The 20,215-nt window shown below is 44.0% G+C and overlaps 10 protein-coding genes and 2 non-coding genes across 13 annotated transcripts; 7 read left to right on the top strand and 5 right to left on the bottom strand.

Moving 5' to 3' along the window:
- The first annotated feature begins 456 nt into the window (after positions 1 to 456).
- On the top strand, positions 457 to 3,736 carry LOC117792708 (60S ribosomal protein L3). 2 transcript variants are annotated; one of them, XM_034632940.1, is made up of 6 exons: positions 469 to 551; positions 837 to 1,029; positions 1,428 to 1,596; positions 2,167 to 2,302; positions 2,644 to 3,033; positions 3,249 to 3,736. In XM_034632940.1, the coding sequence occupies exons 1-6, from the start codon at positions 549 to 551 to the stop codon at positions 3,606 to 3,608; spliced, it is 1,251 nt and encodes a 416-aa protein (XP_034488831.1). In that variant the 5' UTR covers positions 469 to 548; the 3' UTR covers positions 3,609 to 3,736. The 2 variants fall into 2 exon arrangements, with proteins under 2 accessions (XP_034488832.1, XP_034488831.1); XM_034632941.1 differs by lacking the exons at positions 2,167 to 2,302; positions 2,644 to 3,033; positions 3,249 to 3,736 and adding an exon at positions 1,885 to 2,139 and having other exon boundaries at positions 457 to 551.
- On the top strand, positions 1,271 to 1,350 carry LOC117793086. Its single transcript, XR_004618228.1, has one exon. It is a non-coding gene; the product is annotated as a small nucleolar RNA U43 (small nucleolar RNA).
- Positions 1,690 to 1,777, top strand: LOC117793087. The gene has a single exon (XR_004618229.1). It is a non-coding gene; the product is annotated as a small nucleolar RNA U83 (small nucleolar RNA).
- Positions 3,737 to 4,016: 280 nt separating the features above from the next.
- Positions 4,017 to 5,010, bottom strand: LOC117792710 (antigen 5 like allergen Cul n 1-like). The gene is made up of 2 exons (XM_034632942.1): positions 4,873 to 5,010; positions 4,017 to 4,817 (listed from the first exon to the last, which is right to left on the bottom strand). Exons 1-2 carry the CDS (start codon positions 4,993 to 4,995, stop codon positions 4,143 to 4,145), a joined length of 798 nt encoding a protein of 265 aa, XP_034488833.1. The 5' UTR covers positions 4,996 to 5,010; the 3' UTR covers positions 4,017 to 4,142.
- Positions 5,011 to 5,271: 261 nt separating this feature from the next.
- Positions 5,272 to 6,240, top strand: LOC117792711 (antigen 5 like allergen Cul n 1). The gene is made up of 2 exons (XM_034632943.1): positions 5,272 to 5,419; positions 5,475 to 6,240. Exons 1-2 carry the CDS (start codon positions 5,312 to 5,314, stop codon positions 6,147 to 6,149), a joined length of 783 nt encoding a protein of 260 aa, XP_034488834.1. The 5' UTR covers positions 5,272 to 5,311; the 3' UTR covers positions 6,150 to 6,240.
- A 513-nt stretch (positions 6,241 to 6,753) lies between these two features.
- LOC117790888 (protein arginine methyltransferase NDUFAF7 homolog, mitochondrial) lies at positions 6,754 to 8,240 on the top strand. The gene is made up of 2 exons (XM_034630494.1): positions 6,754 to 7,105; positions 7,163 to 8,240. The coding sequence occupies exons 1-2, from the start codon at positions 6,773 to 6,775 to the stop codon at positions 8,168 to 8,170; spliced, it is 1,341 nt and encodes a 446-aa protein (XP_034486385.1). The 5' UTR covers positions 6,754 to 6,772; the 3' UTR covers positions 8,171 to 8,240.
- LOC117790887 (GRIP and coiled-coil domain-containing protein 1) lies at positions 8,170 to 10,578 on the bottom strand. Its single transcript, XM_034630493.1, has 3 exons — positions 10,371 to 10,578; positions 8,497 to 10,312; positions 8,170 to 8,435 (listed from the first exon to the last, which is right to left on the bottom strand). Exons 1-3 carry the CDS (start codon positions 10,450 to 10,452, stop codon positions 8,255 to 8,257), a joined length of 2,079 nt encoding a protein of 692 aa, XP_034486384.1. The 5' UTR covers positions 10,453 to 10,578; the 3' UTR covers positions 8,170 to 8,254.
- Positions 10,579 to 10,939: 361 nt separating this feature from the next.
- On the bottom strand, positions 10,940 to 11,950 carry LOC117790539 (dnaJ homolog subfamily C member 17). The gene has a single exon (XM_034630017.1). The coding sequence runs from the start codon at positions 11,891 to 11,893 to the stop codon at positions 10,985 to 10,987; it is 909 nt and encodes a 302-aa protein (XP_034485908.1). The 5' UTR covers positions 11,894 to 11,950; the 3' UTR covers positions 10,940 to 10,984.
- Positions 11,951 to 12,301: 351 nt separating this feature from the next.
- LOC117791728 (DPH3 homolog) lies at positions 12,302 to 12,982 on the top strand. Its single transcript, XM_034631597.1, has 3 exons — positions 12,302 to 12,516; positions 12,572 to 12,646; positions 12,712 to 12,982. The coding sequence occupies exons 1-3, from the start codon at positions 12,409 to 12,411 to the stop codon at positions 12,787 to 12,789; spliced, it is 261 nt and encodes an 86-aa protein (XP_034487488.1). The 5' UTR covers positions 12,302 to 12,408; the 3' UTR covers positions 12,790 to 12,982.
- Positions 12,983 to 13,285: 303 nt separating this feature from the next.
- On the bottom strand, positions 13,286 to 14,983 carry LOC117791727 (arfaptin-2). Its single transcript, XM_034631596.1, has 5 exons — positions 14,489 to 14,983; positions 13,905 to 14,424; positions 13,673 to 13,841; positions 13,507 to 13,614; positions 13,286 to 13,440 (listed from the first exon to the last, which is right to left on the bottom strand). Exons 1-5 carry the CDS (start codon positions 14,694 to 14,696, stop codon positions 13,396 to 13,398), a joined length of 1,050 nt encoding a protein of 349 aa, XP_034487487.1. The 5' UTR covers positions 14,697 to 14,983; the 3' UTR covers positions 13,286 to 13,395.
- A 287-nt stretch (positions 14,984 to 15,270) lies between these two features.
- Positions 15,271 to 16,199, top strand: LOC117790382. The gene is made up of 2 exons (XM_034629819.1): positions 15,271 to 15,639; positions 15,695 to 16,199. The coding sequence occupies exons 1-2, from the start codon at positions 15,437 to 15,439 to the stop codon at positions 16,008 to 16,010; spliced, it is 519 nt and encodes a 172-aa protein (XP_034485710.1). The 5' UTR covers positions 15,271 to 15,436; the 3' UTR covers positions 16,011 to 16,199.
- A 744-nt stretch (positions 16,200 to 16,943) lies between these two features.
- LOC117790380 (chitobiosyldiphosphodolichol beta-mannosyltransferase) lies at positions 16,944 to 18,714 on the bottom strand. The gene is made up of 3 exons (XM_034629817.1): positions 18,022 to 18,714; positions 17,388 to 17,957; positions 16,944 to 17,330 (listed from the first exon to the last, which is right to left on the bottom strand). The coding sequence occupies exons 1-3, from the start codon at positions 18,585 to 18,587 to the stop codon at positions 17,111 to 17,113; spliced, it is 1,356 nt and encodes a 451-aa protein (XP_034485708.1). The 5' UTR covers positions 18,588 to 18,714; the 3' UTR covers positions 16,944 to 17,110.
- Positions 18,715 to 20,215: the final 1,501 nt, after the last annotated feature.

Raw genomic sequence — 20,215 nt, 5'->3', positions numbered from 1 at the left:
GGTCCAAAGGTTGCCACCCAGCAAAATTTCCCGATCTGGCAGCTGGTTCTAATTTAATCAAAATGAAAATTTGGATGCACCCAAGAAAATTCACTTAAATTGGAATTTTTCTTAATTTTTAAGCTAGAATTTTAAAAATTTTTGCTGGATTTTTCTTTGAATTTTTTTGTTTTTTTTATATATGTGTATTTATTTTTTGGCATTAAATTTTCTAACATCTCTTACCAAAGACTGACGAACTTAATTAAAACCTTAATTTGGTCTAATTTCGAATTTCAAATTTTTTTCAAATTATTAATTTGTTGCAAAGTAAATGCATTTTGAAATTTAAATTCACCTCACTTTAAATTTTTGAATCACTAGTGCTGGGTAATTTCTTGTCGGATTGAAAAAGTTGACAGCGCTTTGTATTTGACCAATACAATCGCAGCCAACTTAACGCAATTTTATTGAGTTGGCAATGCTGTACACAGCAAACGGAGCCAACTTCACGTTTTGAGCATTCACTTCCTTTCTTTTTGTTTCAACGTCTGAAGTGAACAGACGCCATGGTAAGTTTAGCTCCGTGAACAGTCAGATAAAATCAACAGATTATAATTAAACCAGTTGCAATAGATTTATTACAAATAATTGAATGCAATAGAATACAAACGTGACTTAAAGTAATTTGCTGTGATGCCATAGTTTTAGAACTATTTGTTATTATCATATCGACCACGTGTGATGCAGCTGCAAATTAAAAGTGCATACATAACCTCAAGAATATTAAATGTATAAGAAAAAGTGTAAAGAATACAAATGATTAAGTAAATTGTTTTCGTTTGTCCCTTTTACAGTCTCATCGTAAGTTCTCAGCGCCTCGTCATGGCTCCATGGCCTTCTACCCCAAGAAGCGCTCCTGTCGCCACCGTGGCAAGGTCAAGGCTTTCCCCAAGGATGATGCCAGCAAGCCTGTCCATATGACTTGCTTTATCGGCTACAAGGCCGGCATGACGCACATTGTGCGCGAGGCGGATCGTCCTGGTTCAAGTGAGTAGAGATTCTTAGTTCAATTTACATGCAGTTTGTCAAGTAATTGTAGTGATGTAAAAAAAAGTATACATCAATATTGATTAATGCATAGTAATGTCAATAGATTCAACATAATTCAATATATCTGTGTATCGAGTTGCTTTACATCACTATGTAATTGCTATTGTTGCTTTTTGTATATTTTTCTTTGTCAAAACAATTACTTGACTTGCTGTATATTATGTTACATGCAATTTCCATGATGAGAAACAGTTAAAATTTATGGTTAGAAACATATGATCAACCGTGATTATAATTTAACTAGGGCGGACTGATTTGCATAATAAGCAAACAATTGTTTAGTATTGAGAAAACACATGCTTAACCTCGAATTTGTTGGTTTTCCTTTCCCACAGAGATCAACAAGAAGGAGGTCGTCGAGGCTGTGACCGTGTTGGAGACGCCACCCATGATTGTTGTTGGCGCCGTTGGTTACATCGAGACTCCATTCGGTCTGCGTGCTCTGGTCAATGTCTGGGCACAGCATTTGTCCGAGGAGTGCCGTCGTCGCTTCTATAAGAACTGGTATGTATCTAAACACAGGCCGCCATTTTGTTTTGTTGGTTGGTTGTTGTGTGGAACACGTGGTTACACATCAAATGCAATGTTGCTAACTGTTAAATGATGATAAGATGGTATCTGAATGAGCAATAAAACCCTGTTGAGAAGCCTTTTTTACCATCTCTGCTGCCTTCCTTCTGATCACAGTTTTGCATACATATATATTTATATTTACATTGCGATGATGTGACCACGTGACAATCTTCACTTGAATATATTTAACTAAATTCCACAATGGAAAACTATATAAAGTTCTTGGATCAGTTCGCTGAGAGAGCTTTTTAAATCAATGCAAGTCGTGTGAGCTGCTGTTTTGGCAATTTGCATTGCCAATTGTGGAGTGATCACGTCATGGAAGATGACATCTCCGCTCGCTGTAAATTGCGATGAGGTGCGCTTCCCGTTCTATCTCTCACCCGCACAGAGACTTGAAAGTAATAAGGGGAATCCTCGCAATCGATTGATCGACTGGCTCCCGTTTTTAAACTATTGCAAATCCTCACAAAACAAAAACCCCCTCCTTCAATCAATCAGGTGCAAGAGCAAGAAGAAGGCATTCACCAAGGCCAGCAAGAAGTGGACCGATGATCTCGGCAAGAAGAGCATCGAGAACGATTTCCGCAAGATGCTGCGTTACTGCAAGGTCATCCGTGTGATTGCCCACTCGCAGGTAATTATTATTCTCTTTCCTTTGCCCTCGCTCCCTCTCATCTCATGCTCTCATGGGCGACGTCCTTGGTCTTGTTGCGCCGACTGTGCTTCGGCTCAGTTGGTGCGCCTGGCCTAAAAAGCATTCGCGCTGTGCCTTTTCAATGCACAGTTATGGATGCAACGTCGCAGATGAAATTGCCCTTCGGGTGGCGATGTTTGATATATTCCAGTAACGGTGCGCAGCCGCTCAGGCAATGATCGCTCGGTTAAACCATATCACGCACAGTCCCAATTCATCATCATCATGATTGTGTATTTTAATTCATTGTTATTAACAATTTCGCATTTGTTTATCTCTAGATCCGTTTGATCAAGCAACGCCAAAAGAAGGCGCACATTATGGAGATCCAGTTGAACGGTGGCTCCATTGAGGAGAAGGTCAAGTGGGCGCGTGAGCATCTCGAGAAGCCCATCCAGGTCAGCAATGTGTTTGGCCAGGATGAGATGATCGATTGCGTGGGCGTGACCAAGGGTAAGGGATTCAAGGGTGTCACCTCGCGTTGGCACACCAAGAAGCTGCCCCGCAAGACGCACAAGGGTCTGCGCAAGGTTGCCTGTATTGGTGCCTGGCATCCGTCCCGTGTGTCCACCACCGTGGCACGTGCTGGTCAGAAGGGCTACCATCACCGTACCGAGATCAACAAGAAGATCTACCGCATCGGTGCCGGCATCCACACCAAGGATGGCAAGGTAAGCACATTTTCCTTTCTGACAAAGACTGCTCTACTCTTAACTGCTCCAAATGATGATAACACCATTATAATAACGACATCGAAACAAAAACAAATTTGAACAACCATGATGTTTATAATGATAGGACTGACAATGCAGCTTTAACAGAACAACTCCAAGATTCTTTTGTTGAACCCATGTCTAATCCGTGAATCTCTTTTGTCCTGTTGCAGGTCATCAAGAACAACGCCTCCACGGAGTACGATTTGACCGACAAGAGCATCACCCCCATGGGTGGTTTCCCCCATTATGGTGAGGTCAACAATGACTTCGTCATGATCAAGGGCTGCTGCATTGGCTCCAAGAAGCGCATCATCACCCTGCGCAAGTCCCTGCTGCGTCACACCAAGCGCTCGGCATTGGAGCAGATCAAGCTCAAGTTCATCGACACCTCATCCAAGATGGGTCATGGTCGCTTCCAGACCCCAGCCGACAAGCTGGCATTCATGGGTCCCCTCAAGAAGGATCGCCTCCGCGAGGAAGCCGCCGCCACTGTCAGCGCTGCTGCTGCTGCAGCTGCGTCCACCGCCTAAACACTGGCGCCATTATTACTATAATACACTCTTGTTTGGTGTTTCGCTGGCTTCTACCGTCCATGTTGCGGTATTGCCGGCGCAATAAATAAATGTGGTTTTGAATAAGCTAATAACAACTAAACAAATATTGTTTTTATATGAAAATTGTCATATCTCACTTTTATGAGCAGAAATCCGATTCAATTGGCATTTCTTTAGGGGATTAACATGATTGGAATTTAAAGTATCTTCGATGTTGGTCCAGTATTTCATTGTCACACTTTTTGCACTTGATGGCCAAACAATAAAAGCTGATAAATTCATGTTAGTCTAGAGTCTAGCCAAGGGGAACTTAAAGAAACAAACATATGTACATATATAAAAATTGCATATATTCTGTCTTAAGTAAATCCTATAAAGGTAACTGTATATGTTTGGAATCTTTTGTTGCATTTTTTATTATAGCCCAAGTCTGTGTATTACATCCCGAAAGTGTCGGCATCAATCAATCAATATCAACATAGTAACTACAAACATGCCACATCTGTCTCTCTAGAACACCCTGATGTCGGCAACGATCTTGTCGTTATCGTAGATCTCCTTGGCATAGCACAGATTGGGAAAATCGAAGGCGGCTCCATAACGATTCTTGCATCCGGAGGTGGCCTTCTCTCCAGGAGTGTACACAGGCTGGCCAATCACATTGGTTGTGGCAAAGTTGCACGTCAGCACAAAGTGGTTGTAGTAATCCCGGGAGAAACGCACGGCGGCACAGCCAAGATGAGTGTTCTTCTCGGCAACGGCAATGGTGAACTTGGCCACATTCTTGTTGGGCAACTCCTCCGGGAAACTGGCCAGCACTTCAGGGGATGCATTTGCACGCTCCGAAAACCACTTCTCAATCTGCTCCTTGATGATCTCCGCATCCGTGTACTCGGACTCGGCGCCACTGTAACTGAAGATGGCATTGTTCTGCCCGGCATAGGCGAAGCGTTCCGTGCTGCGGCACTTGTCGGGCAGCGACTGGCAGGTCTTCACATTCAGCAGGGCCAAATGGGTGAGCTCCTCGCACCAGGTCATCTTCGCCATACGGGCTGCCTTGGGAAGTCCCTCGATGTTGCCACCAGCGATGTTGTTGCGCAGTTCATTGAAAAGGGTCAGGATCAACTTCTCATGCGGCTGAATGTTCACTTCCCGCACATCCTTGGGACACTCTTCGCTAAAGTTCTATGGGGAATGGAATGTGAGAGTATTGAATGGAATATTATAATATAATACTTACTCCCTTGTTGTTGCAGGCAATGTGCTTGTCCAGGCAGGTGGGCAGAGCACAGTAATCCACTGCGGCGACCAAGGCAACCAAAGTTGTGGCCAGCAGGAAGATTGATGTCATTTTGGAGAACATGTTGTATCTTGGTTGTTGGCTTGCCACTGAACAAGAAGCACAAAGGTGTCTCAATTTATACCTCACTGAGACTCGCGTTTTGTCCAGGAAAGAACCAAGTGGCGAGAACAATGAACATGTGTTTGGAGGGATTAGAAAACAGATATTCTACAGAATACAGTTGTGGAAGCTTTCAGCTAAAGTTCTAAGTAAGCCATTCATATAAACAAATGGTTCTTTGGAGGTGGGCACTGTCAATCCCATAAATAGAGACTCCTCCATCAACCTGTTCATCAGTTTAGTTTGAACTGTAGTGACAACAACAACATCCTTTAAAATGAAAGTCTTCCTCCTGTTGACTGCCTTGGCAGGAATCGCCACTGCCGTGGATTACTGTGCTCTGCCCACGTGCCTGGACAAGCACATTGCCTGCAACAACAAGGGAGTAAGTATTATATTATAATATTCCATTCAATACTCTCACATTCCATTCTCCATAGAACTTTAGCGAAGAGTGTCCCAAGGATGTGCGGGAAGTGAAAATTCAGCCGCATGAGAAGTTGATCCTTACGCTCTTCAATGAACTGCGTAACAACATCGCTGGTGGCAACATCGAGGGACTTCCCAAGGCAGCCCGTATGGCGAAGATGACCTGGTGCGAGGAGCTCACCCATTTGGCCCTGTTGAATGTGAAGACCTGCCAGTCGCTGCCCGACAAGTGCCGCAGCACGGAACGCTTCGCCTATGCCGGGCAGAACAATGCCATCTTCAGTTACAGTGGCGCCGAGTCCGAGTACACGGATGCGGAGATCATCAAGGAGCAGATTGAGAAGTGGTTTTCGGAGCGTGCAAATGCATCCCCTGAAGTGCTGGCCAGTTTCCCGGAGGAGTTGCCCAACAAGAATGTGGCCAAGTTCACCATTGCTGTTGCCGAGAAGAACACTCATCTGGGCTGTGCCGCCGTGCGTTTCTCCCGGGATTACTACAACCACTTTGTGCTGACGTGCAACTTTGCCACAACCAATGTGATTGGCCAGCCTGTGTACACTCCTGGAGAGAAGGCCACCTCCGGATGCAAGAATCGTTATGGAGCCGCCTTCGATTTTCCCAATCTGTGCTATGCCAAGGAAATCTACGATAACGACAAGATCATTGCCGACATCAAGCTGTTCTAATGGAGGGCCGAATTAATGGATTATGATTGACACCTACGATTTTGTGATATTAAAACTTGAAAAGCTATAATAAAATTCATCAAATTATAAATATAACGGTTTATTTGCCAACTTTGAAAAGGAAATAATATTAAGCTGAAAAAATGTTATTAGTTTTCCATATTTAAAAACACATTTGAAAAAATTCACAATATTATCCAGTATTTTGTCAAAGTTAATCAAAAAATATAGTGCATATATTATATATTTAATATATAAATGCTTAAAATATATATTTCCCCGATTAAGCTTTTAATAAAAATGTAGATGTGACGAGAAAAAGCTGTACAGGGAACACAGATTGTCACACACACAAGCACAGAGCATCAGATCTTTTGAACGGTTGGCAGCACCGCAAATCGTTGAATGTAGGGCTGCATAAGTATGACGGTGACTTTATCGATGATTTCAACAAGAATGGCCTTAACACTATACATCTATATATAAACAAACTTTCTATTAAAAAATATTCGAGATATCACATCCAAAAATATTAAAATCTATTTGAAGTTGTTTTAAAAAATAAAAAGATCGTAAATTTGAAATTCTGTCATCGATGTTTTTGCAGCCCTAGTTTAACGAAAATGTTACGCCAAGTGCTGCAAATTGGAAGCCGGCGCAGCTACAGCTACAAATCTGTGCGTCGTCCAAATGCGAGCGCAGTGTCAGGTGCAAGAAATCAGGAGCTGCAGCTGGAGCAGAAGCCGGCAAGTGAGCCACAAGCTAAGGGCCATGACAAGATAAGCCTGAGCAAACAGCTGAGAGCCAGAATTCTGGCCACAGGTCCCATTACAGTGGCGGAGTACATGCGGGAGGTGCTCACGAATCCCCAAGGCGGCTACTACATGAGTCGCGATGTGTTTGGACGCGAGGGTGACTTTATTACGTCGCCAGAGATATCCCAGATATTTGGCGAGGTGAGCAGAATGTTTAACTCCAACGAATTCTAGACTTAATCCCTCGTTCTTCGACAGCTCGTGGGCGTCTGGTTGCTGAACGAGTGGCGCAAGATGGGAAGTCCGACGCCCTTTCAGTTGGTTGAGCTGGGTCCAGGGCGTGGCACGCTGGCAAGAGACGTGCTCAAGGTGCTGACCAAGTTTAAACTGGGCGCCGAGTTCACAATGCACATGGTTGAGGTCAGTCCATATCTGAGTGTGGCACAGGCGCAACGTTTCTGCTACAAACACGAGACGCTGCCGGAGAACTCACAGCTGCCACATTATCAGTTTGGCACCACAGCGACCGGCATTAAGGCCTATTGGCATCGCCAGCTGGAGGATGTGCCTCCGGGTTTCTCTCTGGTGCTGGCGCACGAGTTCTTTGATGCGCTGCCCGTGCATAAGCTACAGCTGGTCAACGATCTGTGGCAGGAGGTGCTCATCGATGTAGCCGACGTCCAGGAGTCGCAGTCAGCGTCCCAATCCCAGATTCCCGAATTTCGCTATGTTATGTCCAAAGCACAGACGCCCGTGTCGCGTTTGTTTAAGCCTGTGCCGCAGGAAACTCGCGCCTGCTTGGAGTACTCGCTGGAGGCGGAACGCCATGTGGATATGCTGGCGAAACGCCTGGAGCAGCACGGCGGCATTGGACTTATAATGGACTACGGCCACTTTGGCGATAAGACGGACACGTTCCGTGGCTTTAAGCAACATGCACTCCATGAGCCACTGCTGGAGCCGGGCACTGCCGACCTGACGGCGGACGTGGACTTCAGGCATATTAAGCATGTGGCGGAGACAAACGGACACATCCACTGCTGCGGTCCGGTGCAGCAGGGTGACTTTCTGGAGCGGATGCAGGGCTCGGTGCGTCTGGAACAGCTGTTGGCCCATGCGCTGCCCGAGAATCAAGACATTATACGATCCGGCTATGAGGTGCTTACGGATGCCAAGCAAATGGGCGCTCGCTTCAAGTTCCTGGCCATGTTTCCGGCCGTGCTGGCCGCCCATCTGGAAAAGTATCCCGTGGCGGGATTCAGTTAGGATTCTACGCGTATTTTATACATTTCTCTTGTTACACATCTATATAATTCTATAAATATTAATGGAAAACTGAACTGAATGTATCTACTTCTTAAGGAATGCTGCGTTAATGGTCGTCATCTCAGAGCTGGTGAACTGCAGCACGGCGCTGATGGCGTTCAGCATGTGACGCTTGCCCTCCGCATCCCGGGTCACAATGAAGCTAATGATGACGTTCTTCAGGTACTCCAGATTGGCGCCCTCTCGCGTCTTGCAGCGTTCCAATCTGACAATGGAACATAAATGAGGATTATTGCTTTCGAAGCATAACTGGCGTTGCCACTCACCTGTCCACGTGCTCCTCGAGGCACTCGATCCTTTCGTGCATCTCCTGCTGTGCGGTCACCTTGTCCTGGATTGCCTTGCGCAGCGTAGACTCGGCAGCATATTTGGACTTGCGTAGAGCTGTGATTTCGATGTCCTTGCGCGCCAGCTCATTGGCATAGTGGAGCATGTGACAATTGTCGCCCAGTGATAGCTTCTTGGGCTTCACCCTGAGCTTGGCCACCACCTCACGATCCCGTTCCCGTTCACCTTCGACCTCAACGCTGTCGGCGTCCGAGGAGTAATTGCACTGTTCATTGGCCTCCAGTGGAGATGGGTTTGGTTTGTGAAACACCTCGAAGGATGTCTGCAGTGTCTTAATCTCCTGCTCCTTCTCGTCGAGCAGCTGCAAGGAACGCTGACGCTGCTTCTGCAGCAGCTGCTCCAACTCGTTCAGCTTGCAGCGTGTCTCGTTCTCCTGCTCCGCCTTCGCCTCCTGCCACTTGGCACGCTCCGTCTTGAGGGCGAGTCGCATCTTGTCGCCTTGCTGCTTCAGCTCCAGCTCTGCCTCGTCAATATTACGATTGAGCACCTGCACCTTATCCTGCAGCGTCTGTATGTGCGTCTGCTGCAGTTGAATCTTCTGCTCCAGCTGCGATCGCTGCTGTTTGCCGTTGTCCAGCATCTGCTGCAAGCTCTGCAGCTGCTGCTCGCACTGAACGTGACTGTCGGCGGAAGCGGCAGCATGGTTGCTGCCCAGCACGTGGCTCAGATCCAAGGGATTCGAGGAGCGTGCATTGGCACTGGCCAGCAGCTTCTTTAGGCGCACTATCTCATCCACCAGGACAACCATGTCGGCATCGCTATCGCTCTGCAGTCGTGGAGCAGATGATTTTCGGTTGTGCGCCTGCTCCAGCTCCTGTAGTTGTTGCTTGAGCACGTGTATGCTGTCCTGATCCTGCTGACGCAATCGATCGTAATTGCCCACCGAGCTGCTTAGCTCGGCGAGACGCGCCTCCAAATTGGCCACACGATCCTCGTGCAGTGCTGCCTGGCGACGGCTCTGCTCCTCGGCACGCAGCACACGCCGCTGCTCCTGCTTAATGGCCACCGCGTGCTGTTCCTTCAGCTGCTGCATCTCCTGGCGGACCTGCTGCAGCACTGCGTTGCTGTCCGTAGCAGAGGCAGCAGCCATCGATTGCTCCGTCTTCAACTGGAATTGCTTTAGCTGCGCACGCGCCTCCTTCAACTGGAGCTGCAGCTCCCGGAGGCGACTGTTCTCTGCCTCGTTGCTGGCGAATTGAGTCTTGAAATTGTTGAGCTGCATCTCGATGTTCTCCTTGAGATGACGCTCGTCCGCATAGAGCTTTTGCAATTCCCGTAACATTATCATTTGATTGTTGGTCTCCTTTTCACGCTCCTGGCGCTCGATTATCCACTTGGCCTTTACCTCATCCACATCCTGCTTGGCTCGCAACGCCTGCTCCTTGGCCTTGACATGCAGCTCTTGGATGCTCTGCTCCTTCTGTGCTATCTGGGCACGTAGCTGCTTCTTGTCCGCCTGGAATGATGCCTCCATGCGTGACTTTTCCGCCGAGAGCGTGGCCAGCGAATTCATCAGCGTGATGATTTGCGTCTGCAGCTGTCCCTTGTCCTCATCACCACTGCCCGCTGCTGTGGATCCATCAGCGGCGTCTGCACTGACCTGACCGTCAGCTGGGGATTCACCTGTATCGCCGGCAATTGCATCCTTGACTCCAGTGGCTTCCGCGTGCGCCGCCAAGCTTGTTTCCAGCGCCTCCTTCTCCTTCAGCAGTCCCTTGTACGCAGTGACCACGTCTGCAATTGTAATTGAATTGATATATGCATGTTAAAGATTCAATAAATTACAGTTCACCTTTGAGTCGCTTCTCATAGCGCGACAATTGCTCCTTCTGCGTGGTTACTAGCGCTTCCAGCTCGCGCTGTCGTTTATCCATGTCGCATCAACCCTAAATTTTGATCAATGCAACAGCTTTCAATAACATTAAAGTGTTTTTATATCTTTGCTCGTGGCATTTTTGCACACATTCAATCAACAAATCGAAAAGCAGCTGTCGCAATGATGATTAAATACCCTGCACTGGAATATACCAAAGGAGCATGTTTCTAGCTTTGTATCTTATAATATTCGATTTATACTTACAACGCTCAATTAATATAATCTTGTTGAGTTACTAGAAGTATATTTAGAATTTTGCCACATTAAAAATTGTTATTATTTAATTGAGCCACTAATTAATATACCGTAAATATATTAACAATAGTATTTTATTTTGCCAACAGTCAGCTGTCTGTAGTGCTGCCAGCCTGTTTTTTTCTGATTTACACGGCTGCCACCCTGATCAAAATAAAAGATCACAATCTGTAAACGCGCGCAATTTAATTTTTTTTTTTATTTGTTTTAGAAATAAATTAGACAAAAAATTAATAATTAAATATAAAATTTTAATTCGAAATTAGATAAAACGATTAATCATTGCCTTCCTCTTTCATCATTTGCTCAATTAAACGTTTGCGCTCCTCTGCCTGACGCAGCTTACGCATGACCAAATCCTCGTAGTCTCGGGATGATGTGTTGCCTGCTGTGGTCATTGGCATTGCGGGTTTCTCATGTGCCGGAGGCGTGACCCATTGAAAGTGCAATGGATTTGAGGGATTGCCTTTCTCATAGGCTAACACCATATCGCAGGCTTCCCGTGTCTTTAGCTCGACCATTGCACGACCGCGTATTTTGGTGTTCATGACAAGCGCCACCACCTCACCGTATTTCTTGAGGTACTGCATTAGCTGCTCCTGAGTGTAGCCACCGTTACTGGCATCGCTTTTGTCCGCCTTCCATTTAATCTTAATGCGATGCTGCGTGGAATCGAATGCAGGTGCTTGTTGTTGTTGTTGCCGTTGCTCATTATAGTTGCGTTTGAGCTGCTCCCGCATGGCGAGTTGCTCCTCTTCCAGCAGCTTAGAGCCCTCTCGTCTCAGGCGCTCGATTTGTTCCTGCAGCACCTCCTCATCACTCTTACGCACTGTGCTATAGGGTTGACCAGCCTGCAATTTATGTAACGCTGCACGTTCCCGCTGCTCCAGTTCCTCCTTTAGTTTTTGTCTCTTGCTGTCCAGTTGTTTTGTGCGCAGCTCCGCGGCCTTCTTTGCTTTGAGCACCTTGTCATAGGCGGCGCGTGCTGTGACATCGGTGAGAATTTCCAAAGCTTTGGAGAGTTCATGGAAACGCTCCGCTGCCTGTGGATTGTCGGGATTCTTATCCGGATGGCAATCAAGCGCACGCTTTCGGTAAGCTTTACGTATCTCAGCCTGCTCGGCTTCAATCGATATACCGAGCAGATCGTAGAGATTCACATCGCTAAGCTTCTTGTTGGCCATTTTCCAAACATCCAAATAAATGTTTGTAAACGTTTGCGATTTGTTTACAATGCGTTGTTGAAGTGGGAGGGAAAACTGCTTGTAGATCAGCTGTTTATTTCGACAGGCTGGCAGCACGGCGGCCACAACCACGGCTGCCACACTTGTAAAATTTGTACTAAAATTGGTACATATTTTAAGTTGGTACATTAGATCTTTTATAGAAAGCGGTACGTTAAATCAAACTTTAAATTTAACTATGACTTATACATATACAATAAGTACAAATTTTTGTTAGTTGCTCTCAAATTTATAAATTTTATTAAAACAAACTTCTTTATTAAATTAGTATAAGAAGTTAGTACACTTTTTCTGAAAACGGTACATTTTATCACAAAATCTGGTACATAATATTTTCATAGAGTGGCAACGGTGGCTACAACGTGTGCCTCATTCGCTTGAGTTTCAGTTAGATTATTCATAAATAAAACGCGCATAATGCAAAGTAAGCGACAAGTAAACAGTACAGGGACACAATGAGTATATACCACGATGAAGTCGAGATTGAGGATTTCGAGTATGACGAGGAGGAAGAAATGTACTATTACCCTTGTCCGTGCGGCGATCGATTTCAAGTATCCAAGGTAAACGGCAACTAAACGAGACGCTAAACAGTTGATATCTTTTGCACATTGACAGGAAGAGCTAATGGAGGGCGAGGAGGTGGCCACCTGTCCCAGCTGTTCCCTAATCATTAAAATCATCTATGATCCGGTAAGTCATGATCTTGCCTCCAAATGTTGCTTAATCTAACAAAACCCCAATCCACGTTCATCCAGGACATGTTTAAGGCCGAGGAGGATGAGTCAGCGGTCCTTAACGAAAAGCTGAGCGATTTGAAGCTGGAGAAAAACTAGACATTGGGTGGTGTTGCTATTGTTTAATTTTGTGTAATTAAATAGGTTTTTATTTTTATAATTCCCTTTATTGTAAATAATACGTTGACTAGTAAACAATTAATTTAAATTATACATTGTTTGTGTACGCGCTTTTCGATTTCTGTTGATTATCGTGTGGTTTACATTTTAAAATATACAAATGAATTGTGAGGAAATTAGAGGGTCTTATATTTCTAAGTTTTCCACATGGATTTACTTAGAATATAAAATATATATTGCACTCGGCGTATTTTAACTAAGAATTCTGTAAGCATTGTCCATTACAATTAATTTAGATGATAATTTGGAAACACAAGGAACTATTGTTAATACGAGTAGAGTGGAAACGTAAGTACATAAAATATTGACTGTGATCATCGTCACTTTATGCTTATAAATTAGGAATTCGACTTAGTTATAAGCTTTAGATATTGTTACGAGTCATGCATTTGTTTAAAGAGCGTGCTCCTTCAGCTTTTGTTTGGAATATATGTATGCATAAATGCCGGCAGATAGGTGAAAAATTTTTTACGTGCTACAGGGGATAATACTTTTCCATGCATGTGATTTGATGAGCAGGCTCTACTACTGTTCCAGCCAGGATCCATTTCCATTATTCGGTGATTTTAACTGGAATTAAACAATAAATGTGAATTAAAATATTTGATTATTATGCAGTTGATGGAATAAATTTACCTTGATGTTGAACTGTTTCAAAGTACTCTCCAGTGCCATGGCATTGCCCGAGAAGTAAGCCGCAATGGCATTATGCAGTAAAATAAGCTGCTTGTGCATCACCTTGATCTGTAACGTGAAGTTAATTAATAAGAAATTAAAGATAATGTAAAATGTAAATACTTACGCGATTCTCGTCAAGAAATTGCATTTTGACGGCTACATCACCTCGGAGTTTCTCGTACAGATCCTTGTGGTGTGCATAGCTGCGTTGTGTTTCCTCTAGTGCAGACGCCGCTTGGGTTATCTCCGGCTTTGTGTTCTCCAAGTCCATTCGGTAGGCATCGAATTCGATTCTATAAACAGCAAGTTAAAAGGCATGAGTAAACATAACTGCATATATTTATATAACAAATCACCTGGCCGTCTCGTATTGTCGTATCGTTAGCAGCGTATCATCGATTGTCTTGTTGCACAGCGTATTCACCGACGAGATGAAAAAGTTGAGTGCATTCAAGAGTAATTCACCGTTCTTGGTCAAGTTTCGTTGCGTCTCCGAGTTGCAGATGAATTCCTTTTGCAATTCCGGATTCTTTTGCGCCAGATCGGAAAAAGCATCTGCCAGTGACTGTTGCGATACAACAACATGCTGAAAATGTGAGCTGAAGGCGCGAGTCAAACGCAAAATGGACAAGTATTTTCGTTGGGTCTCGCGCAATTGCTCGATCTGCGCTTCCAGCTCCGAATCGACAGTTCGCTGTGATTTGCCCAGCTTTTCGAGCATTATTTGACGAGTGCACTTGTACGTTGATATGCTCCAGTTCTTAATGCTATCGATCTTGGAAGCACTTGTCCGAATCAGGCTGCTGCTACCATCTGTTGATGTTAGGAAGCCGTTGCTTGCTTGTGATGTGGTCGGTGACATGGGTGTGGTGGGCGCTGTAGACAAGATGAACCAGTTGTGTTAAAAATTAGTCAACATTTGTTAGTTTATAATCCTCACCTGAATGATTTCGTAATGGCAAATTGCTGGACGTATTTAATGGGATGCCAGTTCCAATGCTATGGCTGCTGCTGCTGCCGCTGAGCCCCATTGCTGAGCCAATCCCCAAGCTGTCGCCCTCCGTGCCGGTGTGCACGGCACCACAACTGTCGTTCATTGATGGCGTGTCTTTGAGCATCTCGTGTATGCTGCGCTCACGTTCCGCCATATTCTCAATTGCACGGTCTTATCAATGAGTAATCAATGAGCACTATAATTACACCAGAAAATTTGTTTTACTTGGTCTGAGGGGTAGCAACGGCGACGGCGACGGTTTGTCGTTCAGTTTGAGCTTTTCACTGCACTTTAATCAATATCACACGGTAGAAGAAGCGTTCCAAATTTTTTTTCTTTTTTATTATGCACATCAATAAAAGTTATTAACGATAGCAGCGCAGCCGCAATTATAAATTATAATTATTTTGAGCAGCCAGAAACAGCTAATGTTCCCTCTAAGGACTTTGCAACACTGGTGTAGAAGGCTGCCACCCTGCAAAATTTTTAGATCTGGTAGCATGTACCATTTTAATCAAATTGCAAAAACAGTTGCAACTAAGAAAATTTAACTTTTTTTTTAATTTTTCTTGATACTGAAGATAGAAATATTAAAATTATTGTTAGAATTTTGTTGATTTTTTATCGAAGGATATGTAAAATATTATTAAATAACAAGGTATAGCAACTGGTCACACTATACTATTTAACATTGAAATAAATAAAAACGGAAGCAACACTGTTAATTTTTAGGAAGAATGGCAACACTTATTGTGAATGGCAAACTAAAACGCAGATATTCATTTATTGGGGATTTTTAACAAAGATATCCGCAAAGAAATCATATTTCTCGATTTGCTTTGCCATTAAGTGGTTGCAAAACATATTTGACAAGTGTGTGCAAAGACAGTAAACATGGTTTACCTACAAATTGTTTTGGGAATTGGCTGCGTAGTTATAGCTGCAGCTACAGCGGTTTATTTTTCCATGTCCTCTCCGCAACCCGCTCACCAGAATCAAACGCGAAGACGACCTGATAACGACGATGACGACGAAACGGACAATGATTTCTATGGATTTAAAGGAGATCAACAAAATAGAAATCGTCTTCGCCCAAGGTGAGAACTTAATCATTATATAAAATCATTCTCATTGATTGTATGTTTATTTTAGCCGGCCTGATGACAAGTGTATCATCTGTCTCGAACCGATGACCAAAGAGAGAATGCGAACAATGCATTGTGGGCATGCACTGCACGAATATCCGTGCTATGCACAATACCGTTTGTGGCGCCGTCAGTGTCCATACTGCAATCAGCTGGTTATACGAATCGATCTGCCGGGCGAAGACTGCGCCATCTGCTGTGAGCCCATGGAACAGCACAATATAGAGTATCTAAAGTGCGAGCATGCTCTGCACATCGACTGTCTATGCAACTACAGGAAAAATCGTTACACAACATGTCCTGTTTGCACCAGGGCACTGTAACCACTCATATTGAGAGGGAATTTCAAGTAACATAAAAGCAATATCAAATAACTGACTGCTATAAAACAAAACTTTGTAATCAAACTCTTAAGCGGCACAAATTTGGATCATACATATTGTAAGCATCTCTTTACCAGTATAGCTTAAGTGCCTTCTTTCATTAATATTTTTGTTGTTCAATTAAATGAAGAAAAAGGTATAACAACTGGTCACACTGCATTATTTTACATTGAGATAAATAGAAAACAGAGGCAACACTGTTATTCTTGAACAGTATGGTAACACTTATTGTGAATGGCAAACTACACCACCATTTTTATTTATTGGGGATTCTTATAAAAGATCTGCAAAGGGAAAATATCACGATTTGCAACCTAGTGGTCACAAAATATAATTTGACAACAATTGTGTGCGAAGACCATAAACATGATTTACTTACAACTAGTTTTGGGAATTGCCTGCGTAGTTGCAGCTGCAGCAACAGCGATTTATTTTTCTATGCCGTCTCCGACACCCCCTCACCGGAATAGGCTACGATGACGGCCAGATAATGACCATACTGATAATATTATTTATGGATTTAAAGACAAAAAACAAATTGAAAATCGTCTTCGCCAAAGGTGAGAATGTAACGCAAAGTTTGTTATTTAATATACTCACTTACTATATGTTTATTTCAGCCAGCCCGGCGACAAGTGTATCATCTGTCTGGAACCAATGACCAAGGAGACGATGACCAGGTTGCGTTGTGGACATGCTCTGCACGAGCTGCCGTGCTACGAAGATTATTGCTCATTGGATCGAGAGTGTTTTCAGTGCACATCATAAGGTATCTAAAGGGCGAGCATGCTCTGCACAAAGACAAAGACTTAGAGGAGCAATCATTACAAGACATCATGAGGGAATTTCAAGAAACAGACAAGCAATATCAGATAACTGAGTACTATTAAACAAAACTTTATTATTAAACTCTTAAGCGGCACAAATTTTGGATCATACATATTGTAAGCATATCTGACCAGCATAGTTTAAGTGCCTTCTTTTTGTGTTCACCAATTCTTTGCAACAATAAAATGCAGCCTACAATTTTCGATAAATGCCTAAAGAAATGCTTCCAGGACTGGAGCTGCACGTTGTTTCCAATTTTCACGCCAACGCAGCTCTTGGAATTCTTGCAAACTACGGTTAAAGCGTGCGCGAGTCTCAATTATGCTCGGATTATTGGGGAAGTTCTCGAACCAGAGACGTAGCTGCTCGGCCAGCTCCTTGTGATCGTTAAAAACAAAGCCGTTCTCTCCATGTTTCACTAATTCGTCCAGGCTGTGGACAAAGTAAGTGATTAATATCCGATCTAGAGCAAATTGACCTCTTGCTTACCATTTAAAGTTGTATGCACAGACGGGCAGACCGCTGCCAAACATGTCCACTACCTTCATGGGCAGATCCAAGCCACTGGTGCTCCAGTGCAGGCATACGCCGAGATCGGCGCTAGCCAATACACTGGGATAGTCCTCAGCCTCCAGCCAAGGCGTCACAATTGACACCTTTTGCCACTGATATTTTGTTATTTGCGCCTCATAGTGCGCCTTTTGTGGCCCTTTGCCCGTGATGATGCACAGCAGTGTGGGATACACATTTGGCTGTGCCACGGCAACACTTTCGTAGGACTCGAGTGCTTGCAACAGTATGCCAAAGTCCTCATCCTGCGTCCAGCTTGTGCTTGAGACAAGTACAGCCTGTCGATGTGGCTTATAGAGCACCGTGCCGTTGGCCAACTTTTGTGTTAGTGCAGTTGACTCCAGTACGCCGGATTGCTTAAGGTCTGCATAACATTGCGGCATGAATTGAGCATAATCCTTGGAGAGCTTCATAAAGAGTTCATGCTTTTGGGCCAGTTCAATGGGATGGAATTGCGCTGGTGCTCGATCGTAGAGCACAGTAACTGGACTGTAATTTATAATATTAATATACGAATTAAAAGGTTGTTAACTAACGAAGGTTCATAACTCACCCAATATTCCAATTGCGCTGCAAATCCTCTTTCATGGCTTTTGTGACACAGAAATGAGTGTGTGCCTTGGCGCCAAAGTAGCGCTCCAGGCGCTTGGTTAGCCGACTTAGGCGGCTTTTCTCGCCACCGGCCATGCCAAGAGCCAGAACTGTGTAGGAATAATTATGCCAGTCGATGGCCAGTTTGGTGCGCGTCAGTGCGCAGTATAAATAGCAGACGACTAGCGTTGGTATCCCCGGAGGATTTTGAACCAGCAGAAAATTTGGACGAGGTATGGAGATGAGCGCAATTAGTAGACTCAATGTTTGCCATATCGCCTTGAAGAGTAGTTTCAGTTTTGGCGTCAAATTTGTGACAGGCACCGCTGGCAGCTCGTGTATTTTGCACTTGGGTTGTGCCACGGTCAATGCGTCCAGTGGGCGTGTCTCCATGTAACCAATGATGTCAACATTGTAATTGTCTTCCAGAAGACTTTGCGCATGGTACTGCATACGTGGACTGCGTCCAATGTCGCCCAGCACTATGACGCAAGCATTGCGTTTCCGCACTTGCACCATCTCCACCATGCCTCCAATTGGCGTTACTCAAATTTCAACTGGATCTTCCACACTTATTTTACGATGTTGGTAAATGATGTCGAGATTGAGTCGTTAAATCTCCGTTGCAACCTTTTTGTTGTTGGCTTTAATAACAGTGCTGCCAACTTTTTAGAGAAAAATTGGTAAAAGACTTTGAAAGAAACTGCCACCTGGCTGAAAAAACTTGCCATTTATTTTAGCGTTGCCAGACCTTGAAATCTGGTCTACATCATTTTTCACATTTTATTCTTTTAATCAAAATATATTCTTGGTCATTTTTTTTTTATTTTTTATCTTAAATTTTGAAATTTTTCGCAGTATTTAAATTTTTTTTATTTTTACTTTTTTGCAAAAATTTCAAAATAATACAAAAAAAGGTCCATTTTTTTTCTATAAATGTTGTAGTTTGTTGTGCACAGGAACCAAACCTGCCAGCCCTTTTTTTGTTGCGACTTAAATTATGGCGCGTACTCATTGCAAACTAGGCAGCACTGAAGAATTAAAACGATCTGGCAGCTCTGCAGTGTCCATATGACTTTGACTCCGATTTAAAAAAATCGTTTTCAGCACTACTTCAAATGTTGGTTCGATGTTGACACGTTCGGACGTTTCGCGGCAAATCGTATAACAATACTGTGTACTGTGCGTGTGTGTTAAAGGTGTTAAAACTGTGTATATGGGTGTGCATGTGTATTACTTACTGAATTCCCTAAAATGATACACAGCAAAACAAATGCTTCCAAAATGCATAAGTGTCAAGTGCAAGGCTAGATTAACAAAATAGACAACTGCTTAGGCGGCAGGTGGATCGTAAGTGTAACGTGTCGGCTAACGGTCACTGTCTGGCCATACAAACATATAGATACATATATTTATTTGTTGCCGTGTTGTATGCGGCGAAATTGCCGGTAAGTGAATGTGCCATAAATACGCAATTTGTTTTTGGTATTCTGCCTTTTCTGCATTTTCGCCGGCAAAACAAAGCAGACGCCTGAAACAGCAACAACAAGAACAATCTCACCACCAGCCCCTCCTCATCTCCTCCCCACTGCAGGACAGGTTGGCGCCGTCGCTTTGCGTGTCTCTGTTTCGAAATTCTGTTAGACTAACGGTATAAATGACAATTTGCTGCGTTTACTGATGTGTGTGTGTGTGTGTGGGTGTACACTGTAAATTTTTCGATATTTGTTACTGAAGTATGCAATATTGTTTTATTTTCTTTTATTTTCAATAGTTTTGTTACACGATAAATTTTGTCATCCTTTGCATTTACATCGCAGCTGTTTCTGTGTGTGTGTATCGTGTAATGGGATATACGCGCCATGTTACAAGTGAGTACACATGCATATAAATAAATACGGATGTATGTATGTACATAGTTTATCCCATTAGAAAACTGTCTGCAACGTCTGCGTTGCCAGACGAGACACAAGCTCGTAGACTCGCCTTCCACCTACCATCTACCGCCTCCCCCCCGCCACCCACTTTCCGTTTGCTCAGGCGCAGCGATGGCAAATAGCCCAAAAGCCGTTCAGAGACTCTGAGCCACCCCAAATGCTAGTAACTGGCACTGACTGGGTGGGTTGCTTGCTTGGTCCTTGTGGGGTTGGCGTGCA

The sequence above is a fragment of the Drosophila innubila genome (assembly GCF_004354385.1).
Source record: "Drosophila innubila isolate TH190305 chromosome 3R unlocalized genomic scaffold, UK_Dinn_1.0 2_E_3R, whole genome shotgun sequence".
NCBI lineage: Eukaryota > Metazoa > Arthropoda > Insecta > Diptera > Drosophilidae > Drosophila > Drosophila innubila.
The sequence above is the reverse complement of the archived record's forward strand: the minus strand, read 5'-3'. Positions and strand labels throughout refer to the sequence as shown.

What these genes read in the sequence shown, in the direction of transcription:
- LOC117792708 (XM_034632940.1), top strand. An exon ending in GGCGGATCGTCCTGGTTCAA is followed by an intron (nt 1,030 to 1,427) that starts GTGAGTAGAGAT and finishes CCTTTCCCACAG; the next exon opens with AGATCAACAAGAAGGAGGTC. An exon ending in TCCACACCAAGGATGGCAAG is followed by an intron (nt 3,034 to 3,248) that starts GTAAGCACATTT and finishes GTCCTGTTGCAG; the next exon opens with GTCATCAAGAACAACGCCTC.
- LOC117792710 (XM_034632942.1), bottom strand. Translation starts at nt 4,995, where the DNA reads ATGTTCTCCAAAATGACATCAATCTTCCTGCTGGCCACAACTTTGGTT. An exon ending in TTGCCTGCAACAACAAGGGA is followed by an intron (nt 4,818 to 4,872) that starts GTAAGTATTATA and finishes CATTCCCCATAG; the next exon opens with AACTTTAGCGAAGAGTGTCC.
- LOC117792711 (XM_034632943.1), top strand. Translation starts at nt 5,312, where the DNA reads ATGAAAGTCTTCCTCCTGTTGACTGCCTTGGCAGGAATCGCCACTGCC. An exon ending in TTGCCTGCAACAACAAGGGA is followed by an intron (nt 5,420 to 5,474) that starts GTAAGTATTATA and finishes CATTCTCCATAG; the next exon opens with AACTTTAGCGAAGAGTGTCC.
- LOC117790888 (XM_034630494.1), top strand. Translation starts at nt 6,773, where the DNA reads ATGTTACGCCAAGTGCTGCAAATTGGAAGCCGGCGCAGCTACAGCTAC. An exon ending in TATCCCAGATATTTGGCGAG is followed by an intron (nt 7,106 to 7,162) that starts GTGAGCAGAATG and finishes GTTCTTCGACAG; the next exon opens with CTCGTGGGCGTCTGGTTGCT.
- LOC117790887 (XM_034630493.1), bottom strand. Translation starts at nt 10,452, where the DNA reads ATGGATAAACGACAGCGCGAGCTGGAAGCGCTAGTAACCACGCAGAAG. An exon ending in CTATGAGAAGCGACTCAAAG is followed by an intron (nt 10,313 to 10,370) that starts GTGAACTGTAAT and finishes TTACAATTGCAG; the next exon opens with ACGTGGTCACTGCGTACAAG. An exon ending in CTCGAGGAGCACGTGGACAG is followed by an intron (nt 8,436 to 8,496) that starts GTGAGTGGCAAC and finishes TTCCATTGTCAG; the next exon opens with ATTGGAACGCTGCAAGACGC.
- LOC117790539 (XM_034630017.1), bottom strand. Translation starts at nt 11,893, where the DNA reads ATGGCCAACAAGAAGCTTAGCGATGTGAATCTCTACGATCTGCTCGGT.
- LOC117791728 (XM_034631597.1), top strand. Translation starts at nt 12,409, where the DNA reads ATGAGTATATACCACGATGAAGTCGAGATTGAGGATTTCGAGTATGAC. An exon ending in ATCGATTTCAAGTATCCAAG is followed by an intron (nt 12,517 to 12,571) that starts GTAAACGGCAAC and finishes GCACATTGACAG; the next exon opens with GAAGAGCTAATGGAGGGCGA. An exon ending in TTAAAATCATCTATGATCCG is followed by an intron (nt 12,647 to 12,711) that starts GTAAGTCATGAT and finishes ACGTTCATCCAG; the next exon opens with GACATGTTTAAGGCCGAGGA.
- LOC117791727 (XM_034631596.1), bottom strand. Translation starts at nt 14,696, where the DNA reads ATGGCGGAACGTGAGCGCAGCATACACGAGATGCTCAAAGACACGCCA. An exon ending in GCCATTACGAAATCATTCAG is followed by an intron (nt 14,425 to 14,488) that starts GTGAGGATTATA and finishes TCTTGTCTACAG; the next exon opens with CGCCCACCACACCCATGTCA. An exon ending in AATTTCTTGACGAGAATCGC is followed by an intron (nt 13,615 to 13,672) that starts GTAAGTATTTAC and finishes TTCACGTTACAG; the next exon opens with ATCAAGGTGATGCACAAGCA.
- LOC117790382 (XM_034629819.1), top strand. Translation starts at nt 15,437, where the DNA reads ATGGTTTACCTACAAATTGTTTTGGGAATTGGCTGCGTAGTTATAGCT. An exon ending in AGAAATCGTCTTCGCCCAAG is followed by an intron (nt 15,640 to 15,694) that starts GTGAGAACTTAA and finishes TGTTTATTTTAG; the next exon opens with CCGGCCTGATGACAAGTGTA.
- LOC117790380 (XM_034629817.1), bottom strand. Translation starts at nt 18,587, where the DNA reads ATGGTGGAGATGGTGCAAGTGCGGAAACGCAATGCTTGCGTCATAGTG. An exon ending in CAGCGCAATTGGAATATTGG is followed by an intron (nt 17,958 to 18,021) that starts GTGAGTTATGAA and finishes TATAAATTACAG; the next exon opens with TCCAGTTACTGTGCTCTACG. An exon ending in TGTGCATACAACTTTAAATG is followed by an intron (nt 17,331 to 17,387) that starts GTAAGCAAGAGG and finishes CTTTGTCCACAG; the next exon opens with CCTGGACGAATTAGTGAAAC.